We start from the raw sequence: 9,532 nt of genomic DNA, 5'->3' as shown, positions 1-9,532 counted from the left end.
GCGTGCGCTGTGTGCGGCTCCGTCCCCGCCGCTTTCGTCCTCGCCAGACGACGAGGGCAACAGGTCGCCGTCGTCGCGCTCGTCGTCGCTCTCTCCCATCACCGTGGATCGCGCCAAGAAGGAGTACCCGGTGGATCCGACGCTGCCGGACATCAAGAGCAGCGTCTATGCCTCGGACGAGTTCCGCATGTTTGCTTTCAAGGTGCGTCCGTGCTCCCGTGCTTACTCGCATGACTGGACCGAGTGCCCCTTCGTGCACCCCGGCGAAAACGCGCGCCGCCGTGACCCCCGCAAGCACCCCTACACTGCGGTGCCTTGCCCCAACTTCCGGCGCCCTGGTGGCTGCCCCAGTGGCGATAACTGTTCTATGCCTCGGACGAGTTCCGCATGTTTGCTTTCAAGGTGCGTCCGTGCTCCCGTGCTTACTCGCATGACTGGACCGAGTGCCCCTTCGTGCACCCCGGCGAAAACGCGCGCCGCCGTGACCCCCGCAAGCACCCCTACACTGCGGTGCCTTGCCCCAACTTCCGGCGCCCTGGTGGCTGCCCCAGTGGCGATAACTGTGAGTTCTCCCATGGCGTGTTCGAGAGCTGGCTGCACCCGACACAGTACCGCACCAGGCTCTGCAAGGAGGGAGCTGCTTGCGCCCGCCGCATCTGCTTCTTCGCACACGATGAAGATGAGCTCCGCCATGTGCCTCACAACAGTGGTGCGGGTCTGCTATCACCCCGTGCAACTTCATCAATTGACATGACTGCCGCTGCTGCACTTGGGCTTCTTCCTGGGTCTCCCAGGCACTTTGTGCCGCCTCCTGGATCACCATCTGCCGTGAACAATGGCGGAGCTGCTTCTGCGCATTGGCTTCAAGGTAGCAGGCTGCGTTCTTCTTTCAATGCAAGAGACGCAACCGTTGAAGACCTTGGCTTGCTCCTCGATTGGGAGTCACAGTACCTTGGGGCACTCTGCCTCCCTCCCAGCAGCCGTCCGCAGCCCCGGCTTTCTACCGGCCTTAGCATCAGGCCTACAGCAATTGCCCCCACCAGTCTTGAAGATATGTATGCTTCAGAGATGGCAATGTCACCGAGGTTCACCAATGATCAAGGTCACTCAGCCTACTCACCAGCCCACAAATCAGCCATCCTTAACAAGCTTCATCAGCAGAAGGGTCTCCTCTCGCCTGTCAACACCAACAGAATGTACTCACCAAGGGCTCTTGACCCGGCAGCGCTTGTCCATTCTCCAATTGGCGGGGTGTCTCCCCCATCCCCCCCGCCCCCGCGGCCCAACACGCCCCCTTGCTCCTCGATTGGGAGTCACAGTACCTTGGGGCACTCTGCCTCCCTCCCAGCAGCCGTCCGCAGCCCCGGCTTTCTACCGGCCTTAGCATCAGGCCTACAGCAATTGCCCCCACCAGTCTTGAAGATATGTATGCTTCAGAGATGGCAATGTCACCGAGGTTCACCAATGATCAAGGTCACTCAGCCTACTCACCAGCCCACAAATCAGCCATCCTTAACAAGCTTCATCAGCAGAAGGGTCTCCTCTCGCCTGTCAACACCAACAGAATGTACTCACCAAGGGCTCTTGACCCGGCAGCGCTTGTCCATCCTCCAATTGGCGGCATGTCTCCTCGATCCCCTCGGCTCATGGAGCCAACATCGCCCATGAGTGCCCGTTTCGGAGCCACTGTCCCACAGCGTGAGATGTATGAGCAGTTCTCTAACCTGAACAAGCACCAGCTACCATCCGTGGGTTCGCCGCGGAATTCTAATGCTGCTTCATGGGGCAACGTGGGTTCTTCCCCAATGGGTAAGGTTGACTGGGGTGTTGATGGTGAGGAGCTGGATCGGTTGAGATGCCCTGATCAACCAGGGTTTGCAGAGAAGGAGCCAGATGCGCCATGGGGGCGGTCACTGAACAGCAACAGGGGTGAAATGCAGCTGGGCATGTCGGGAGGCATGGCTTCTGGATCGGCAAACAGGCCTGACTGGAACAACCAGGCTGATTTATTGGATCAGATGGCCATTGGTGCTTGGCTTGAGCAGCTGCAGACGGATCAGAAGTGACTGAAAGAGGCGGCCAAGTCCCCAGTTGATGAAACCATCATTTTGCAAGGTGGTTATTTACCAAAGAATAGTTGCTGGTCCTAGTAAATAATAATTATTCATTTTTATTCTTGAATTTTTGGTGGCAAAGTCAGAGATGGTGTTGAAACAAACAAAGCATCCGGTCACAGATTGGTAGCTGAAAGCAGTTAAGGATATTCAGTAAACAACCTCTTCAGTGTCCTAACTAGTATTCTTTTGGTTAGTTCAGGCGGGTCTTGAATACAAGATTCCTCCAAAGAGACTAGAATTGTCAATTCTTGATCAAAATGAATGATTATTTTGTGATAACATTGTCGATTGCCGTCTGTTTTCGCTCTGTTTTTTTTTTCTTTAAAAATCTCATTCTGTTCTGCTGCTGATCCTGTGATGTGTATGGTCCTCTTTCGTTTTGCCGCTCTGCGGTTTTAGTAAAACATTGAAAGCAGTATTGTTACTGGACAGTCTGTATGCTTCAAAACGTGGTTCAGATAAATGTGATTATCTGCTCTACAGATGATGTTTATCTTTGCCAGACCTGCATTTCGTCAATGACACGGGAACCGAAATATGAATGATTTTGTATAATGCCTATCTATTTTCTGTATCAAATGTTTGTGGAACTGTGGACCGAATAATTATGATTCGAACTTTTAGCTGTGAAGTGAAGAAGCAGGATCTGTAGTTGCACCCTTGCACTATCTTGCATATCGGGTAAATCAGAGTAGATTCCTTTTGTATTAGTTTGTCGCGAAATGAAACGTTCGCGAGGTAAAAATGCATTTTTACGCGGAACATTTCTCTACACATCATTGCACAAGGCACCTCGTAAGCTCAGATCACATCGTTAGGACGCATGCTCCTTTCCGTTGTTGAAGGGTTCTCTCTTCTCTTGTTCAGAGACTGAATAAAGAACGTTGGTTCAAAGTTGAATATTCACTGACTTGGCGGCATTTTTTACCAAGGACGTACTACCATAGTTCCTTGCTCCACATGTGTCTCTTCGTGCTGAGCCACCACCCTGGTCAGAGATGACGAATAAAGCAGCCGCCTCCCAACAAGAAAATGCGTGGGCGGTTCGGTCATAAGCGTTGAACGAACAGTTCTAGCCAAAGCGAGTTTCAACTACCATGACATGGCATCGTTCAGCAAATTTAGACTTTGAACCCTAGCGTGAGGTAAACGATCATCCGCAGCAGGCAGTGCACTTTATTTGCACAAGAACGTATGGATAAATTTCTAGTACAGTGGTAATTGACGAACTATGCAACACACAAAAATGCTTTGGGTGCTTCGGGTGCTGTTGCCAGAGATGAAAATGGTGATTTTATTGCTGCAGTAAGCTGGTTCATCCCTCATGTTGGTAATTGACGAACTATGCAAAACACAAAAATGCTTGGATAAATTTCTTCTGCATTGGTAATTGGCGAACTATGCAACACAAAAACGTTTGGTAATTTCTTGTATAGTGGTAATTGGCGAACTATGCAATTGCTTGAGTTTTATAAAGAATAAAAGCTATTGGTGAACTTGCACGAAGCATGATAATGAGAGTATTGACAATCCTACAACGTACGAAACTGCAAGTATATTGTAAGACTCCAGTCGATTTCAAACAGTCACCCACAAACCTGTGCTGCAACTTTTGTAGCACCATAATACGAGGAGTACTCTGATACAAGTGGACAGTATCCACTCCTATTGCTTGAAACGTAATCCGACTTGTTCAGAAACACATATTCACAGTTCTAAAGGATCATTTCTGCAGAGTGATGGTACACCAGACACATCTTGCGGGGAGACTGGCAAGTGTGGCAACCAAGCTCATGTTTCAACTCCTAGGTGTGTCTGGCTCTTCTGTCGGAGTTGAATTTGGGTCTTCAGTCACGCTAACTTCTTCTGATTGTCCAGGTTGGTCAAGCCCATTTACGATGTAATTTGCTGTTCCACACACAAGCAACACAAATTATTTTACCTCAAACTGTGAGCTTCTTATAATGTACTAAAAGATATGAAGCAGCATGGTGCAATTGCAGGTACGAGGCTAGGAATGTAAACTTGTGGACATAACTCTAAGAAGCAAGATAGCACATAAAAGGCATTGCAGTATACAGTATTAAGCTGATGAAAAGATTGTCTGTAGTTCAAAATATTAAGAAAGCATGGTGAAAATGATGAAGGATTTAGCAAGATGTTAACAATAAAACATGACTGAAATCATACTGATTGAGGGAGATTGAAATTGGCCCGATAGAGATCAATATCCATGGCCGTGCAATCATAATACCATGACCAAAATCAATGATCAGGTACAAGTTAGGGCTCCAATTTACGATCAGATATTTAAGTTATCATGTATGCCCAATATTAAGTATTGTCTGCACAAGCATTCTTTTTTTTTTTGTCAATCGTAGAGGATCTAATTCTCGTTCTGTACCTGTTGTAGCACCCCTGATGGCCATGTTCTCTACAAAACGAATTTCATCTTCATGGTTGCTCACGAACTTTGTCTGGTTTTGTTGAGAATTTGATGTCCATTAGTAATATATCCATTAAAACATGTATACATACATATCAAAACACACTCACAAGTTCCTTGGACAAAATATTCAGGATTCTATCAATTTTTGCTTGATGCTTCCGGAAAAACGGGCGCAGGTATCTTCTGTACACATGCTTTGATCCCTGAAAGACAGAAAAGGACACCTCTATTAGTAATGACTAAGGACAATAATTATACCAGATAATTTAGATTTAACTTCTAGTCAATAATTATGTCATCTGGCCGAAAAGCGGCAGAAAATTTGTAACACGGACATAAACATGATGCTTAAAGCTCTATACAAAAATTTAAATCACACGCTTTCGGCTACAAAATCAATTAATCATAGCACGACTCTATCTTAAGGAAAAGAATACTGGGCCAAGGAATGCACTGAGAACAGATGACTCACAAATTCAGTTAGTGCCAAATATGCCACAAGAAAAAGGCCCTCTTCCAAATATAACACTCAGATTTTGACCAAGTCCCAAATATTCAACTTCAATTAGTTGACTGTTAACAGACAATTGAAAGGAAAAAAAATTGGCCCTTTATGCTGATTTTTATACATGTCGTGTAATAAATGTGTACATCATATTCCAATTAGTTGGTAATAAAGTTTGGAAGTGATATAAAGGACCTGGTGAAATTCTGAGTGGTACTTTGAAAGAGGAACTTTTCGATGGAATATCTGGAACCGGCAAAATTCTGGCTGGCATATATGGAATTATGTTTGGTTTCAGATTGTATAGCCAAGAATCAAATGCCACCGGCTACATCATCCTATGAGAAATATAAACCTTGCAAATTGTCAGCTTCCACTACAACTGCACTCTTTAATGTCACAATCATATCAATCGACTAACCATCCGAATTCTCAACTGACCAAGTCAAGTGAGTTTTCAGTTTTATATTTCTTGATTCTGATAACCTTGGTGTAGATAAAGTTAGACATACCTCTGTCCAACATCGATATTCATATAAAACATGTATCATTTGCAAAAACTACTCCCTCTGTCCCATAATATAAGAGTGTTTTTGACACTACACTAGTGTCAAAAACGTTCTTATATTATGGGACGGAGGGAGTAGTTCGCTACATATTAAGTTAACAACAAATATCATGTAAAAAAATATGTTTTGTTTATTTACTTCTCTATGGATCATTTAAACAATAAAAAAGTTATAGCGCACAGCTTTCGGTTGTACATATAGATGTAGGAATACAAAAAAAGAGATTAACATTTTGGAAAAATAGTTGGTTTATGACTTACACCATTTGAAGGAAACTGGAGCCATATAAGGATAGCAAATTTCGCATGGTAATAGAGAGGAACACTGCAAAGCAATAACAGGGTACAGAATGATCAAAAATATTTTCTAGGAGAGGTAGAAAATAACTCGCTTACAATGGTTATAATACAATTAGATGCATCATACAAGACATTCACTAGAGAAGAAATAAGAGATGTGGCCATTGCCCGTGTTGACAAAATAACTTAATATCAAACTGAAGCGTTCCAATATTACTCTGCGTGTTTTTTAACTCAAATTATTCTCAGTGCTTCCTAGGTTTTTTCAGTCCTAAACCGTTTGTTATTCTACTGTAAACCAGACAATCTATGGCCTCCAAACCAGTCTGCCTTGATAAACTAGTTTTGAATTTCAAAAATTTCAAGATCTGATTCAGGGAAGTAATGAGTTACGCTTTAGTAAGTAATATATAGAACAACAGGAACCCGGCCACTCCTGTCCCCTTTGGTATTTGGAACTTTATTACTCACTGAAGTAAAGCAGGCACTACAGTCCATGCCAGTATGCTAACTTACCAGGCTACCAGCAATCATCAAGGGCTGCGGTGCAGAGGTTCGGTTGAAAGATAACATACACAAATTTAATAAATCATCATGGGACAGCACACCTGAGACAACTATTTACATTTTTACTGCAGTTTTACCAGTAATAACAGGATGAGGGCCAGAAATAATCACAATCCACAAATACAGGATACATTCAACAAACTGATGCTACTTAAATACTTACTATAGGTGAATACAAGCATTATGTAGTACTTTTCGTGGGAAATTCACAAATACATTTTATGGAACTATAATAGTTTGTACAAAAATCAATTTGGTTGTATATCAATTGTGTCCTATAACTATAAGGACGTATTACTTCCATATGTAGGACATATTCAGTATTCAGTATGCATATTTGCATTTAAAGATGCCTACATGGAATCTGATACCAAAATGCAAGGGGCAGCTACAAAGGGATACAAAGACCCCACATTGCAGTGTCATTACAATTCATATCAATGCCACAAATAATGAGAAAGTACTCTTCGACCTTGACAAATACTGTTCATACCTTGAAACAAGCTTATCAGCAAAGGATTCCACAATGCTAAAAGATCCATATGCTGCAAAATAATTGGATATTAAATGTTACAAGCAACAACAGATCTAGAAAATCTTGGGCATGAAATTAAACAAAAATAGAGTGAAGATACATGTGCTTTTGGAAATATCCATTTGTGTCCACGTAAAGTGAATTTTATCGTTTGTTTCCTATTGTTTAGAAATGTACATACAAATCTCGCAATAAAATTATTACACCATTGAAGCCACTGCACCGAGATTTTTTTATTTGAAGAGTATAGATACCCATATGGAAAATTTAGAAAGGTAATTTCACTTTCAATATGCATAACTAAATACATCAATATGCCTCAAAAAATGTCCATTGAAAGAAGTTGCTTCACAGTAGAAATGAAAATTTTAGTACAAATTCATTTATTATTTACCTGCCCAATAAAGGAGCAACCGTTCTTTCTCATCTTGATCTTTCTTTTCTATAGCCCTGTAAGTGGAGTATACAGGTAGACCAATGCCCACCGCACAACTGTACCAGCACATAGTGAGGATCATATGATGAATTTCTTCCACAACAAAAATAATAGCTCATCTATTAACAGGGTTGCTACAATAAGTATAGGTTGCAACCTCCTAGACAATTATCTAACTACATTAGCATCTTGCCACTTTGATAATACAGATTGTGCTCGTCTCATGTAGCTAAAATTTAGGAGATGAGCATATGCATATGAGATGTGACACTTGCTTTCAGCATAGACCAAATAATTAGCTGTTACTAATATGAACAAAATACTTAGTGATGATGGCAACAATTTGACAGCGTGTAGCAAGATAAAAAAACTAAAAATGTGATGATCTCCAAATGATAGTACAATTATTATTCACTAACACGCTCAATGCGCCTAAAAAGCACAATAAGCAAACACCTTAACAAAACGAACTAGCCAAAGAAACAATCAACTTACGAGAAGCATGACATGAAACCAGATGAAAACCATGCCAATTAATTTACAACGTTTCAAGTATACCTGGCTGTGCGGATGACAACATTTGAGCTTAGTGGTGCCAGTAAAAGCCGCAAACCGACCTATGAGATGAAATGCAGTCTCAGGATTTCAGCACAAAGCATAACTTTTACTCGCAAGTAACGATTGTATCCAAGACGAAGTGAGAACCCATCCAGGATGCTTGCGAGTTTAGACAAGTTATCAGACAATAACACAAGACAAATTTACAATCGATTGCTCAGCCAGAAGTCAGTATCAACATAACTATCTGAAACTCGAAAATCCAAATGCAACACTTAGAGCCATTGCAAACACTACCACTCTATGTTTCAATTCAACTACTTGGATCGCCAGAAACGAACCACAAGAACACCAAACTACACCAAACAAGATCAAACCCTGTCACACCGACATACTTTGATTTGGTCAATAGTGACTATGCACTAGAACAGAACGGTTATTTTAAGCTGACTCCAGTCATAATCTAAAAAGTCCATCAAATCGAAATCAAATTTGACCATATTGCAAATAGCAGGGTAATAATTATAATGTCTGCAGCAAAGCACTTCTCGCCTAACCTTACTCACTCTTCACCGCCTCACACGCCCTCCTAGTGCAAAATCAATGCATGCTTCGGCGCGAGCCCATCACCCAACCCAATCGTCTCCCCAACCGAGCAGACTGGGCGAAATTCCAACACGAACAAGGTGCAAGCGCGCCAACAGCAACACCCCACAGCCTCCTTACGAGGAGCGAGATTCCTCGCGCGACTCGTGCGATCTAGGGTTTCCGTACGAGGCAGGGTTTGGTGGGAGGCGCGTACCTCTCCGGAGATGGCGGGCGCCAGAAGAGCAGCCATCGGTCGCCGCGGACGAGGAGCCGGGATCCCTAGACGGCGCGCGGACCCAGGGTGGGAGGCCGCTGCGTGGAGAGCAAGGGATCCGCGGCGATCTGAGCTCCGGGCGCGAGAGGAGGAGGGCACGCGCACAAACCTGCGGGAGAAGCGACGCCGGCCGTAACGAGAAAGCCGGGAGCAAAAAAAGTGGAGATGATTTAGCGCACTAGGCCTTTTTCCGATTTAGGCGCCGTCTTCTCCGAGATTTATATGAGAGCCCCTGCTATTTCGGTTAGTAATGCTATGAAAAAAGTCCATGCGTTGCAACATGACATCAGTGCCCACACAATCACAACACGTTTAAAAGCGTCGATCCTAATGCATCTCTCTGGAGAAAATATGCCCTAGAAACAATAATAAAGTTGTTATTTTATATTTCCTTATATCATGATAAATGTTTATTATTCATGCTAGAATTGTATTAACCGAAAATTTGATACATGTGTGGATACATAGACAAAACACCGTGTTTCTAGTAAGTCCCTACTAGACTAGCTCATTAATCAAAGATGGTTACGTTTTCTAACCATGGACATGTGTTGTCATATAATGAACGGGATCGCATCATTAGGAGAATGATGTGATGGACAAGACCCATCCGTTAGCTTAGCATATTGATCGTT

General features: G+C 43.2%; 2 protein-coding genes across 2 annotated transcripts; one reads left to right on the top strand and one right to left on the bottom strand.

Moving 5' to 3' along the window:
* The first annotated feature begins 25 nt into the window (after positions 1-25).
* Positions 26-2,403, top strand: LOC125528528 (zinc finger CCCH domain-containing protein 50-like). Its single transcript, XM_048692985.1, has 3 exons — positions 26-181; positions 382-1,237; positions 1,609-2,403. The coding sequence occupies exons 2-3, from the start codon at positions 388-390 to the stop codon at positions 2,064-2,066; spliced, it is 1,308 nt and encodes a 435-aa protein (XP_048548942.1). The 5' UTR covers positions 26-181; positions 382-387; the 3' UTR covers positions 2,067-2,403.
* A 1,254-nt stretch (positions 2,404-3,657) lies between these two features.
* LOC125528529 (HVA22-like protein k) lies at positions 3,658-9,094 on the bottom strand. The gene is made up of 8 exons (XM_048692986.1): positions 8,838-9,094; positions 8,036-8,094; positions 7,436-7,533; positions 7,000-7,051; positions 5,901-5,964; positions 4,674-4,769; positions 4,522-4,594; positions 3,658-4,025 (listed from the first exon to the last, which is right to left on the bottom strand). The coding sequence occupies exons 1-8, from the start codon at positions 8,871-8,873 to the stop codon at positions 3,916-3,918; spliced, it is 588 nt and encodes a 195-aa protein (XP_048548943.1). The 5' UTR covers positions 8,874-9,094; the 3' UTR covers positions 3,658-3,915.
* Between the last annotated feature and the right edge of the window lie 438 nt (positions 9,095-9,532).

Source organism: Triticum urartu, unplaced genomic scaffold (assembly GCF_003073215.2).
Source record: "Triticum urartu cultivar G1812 unplaced genomic scaffold, Tu2.1 TuUngrouped_contig_4938, whole genome shotgun sequence".
Classification (NCBI taxonomy): Eukaryota; Viridiplantae; Streptophyta; class Magnoliopsida; order Poales; family Poaceae; genus Triticum; species Triticum urartu.
This window is presented reverse-complemented; position numbering and strand designations above follow the sequence as displayed.

Excerpts from the sequence above, each read along its gene's own strand:
- LOC125528529 (XM_048692986.1), bottom strand. The coding sequence starts at position 8,873 with ATGGCTGCTCTTCTGGCGCCCGCCATCTCCGGAGAG. Across the intron at positions 8,095-8,837 it reads CGCCCGCCATCTCCGGAGAG|GTCGGTTTGCGGCTTTTACT; the intron begins GTACGCGCCTCC and ends TTCATCTCATAG. Across the intron at positions 4,595-4,673 it reads ATATTTTGTCCAAGGAACTT|ACAAAGTTCGTGAGCAACCA; the intron begins GTGAGTGTGTTT and ends CAACAAAACCAG.
- LOC125528528 (XM_048692985.1), top strand. The coding sequence starts at position 388 with ATGTTTGCTTTCAAGGTGCGTCCGTGCTCCCGTGCTTACTCGCATGAC. Across the intron at positions 1,238-1,608 it reads CCCGGCAGCGCTTGTCCATT|CTCCAATTGGCGGCATGTCT; the intron begins CTCCAATTGGCG and ends CGCTTGTCCATC.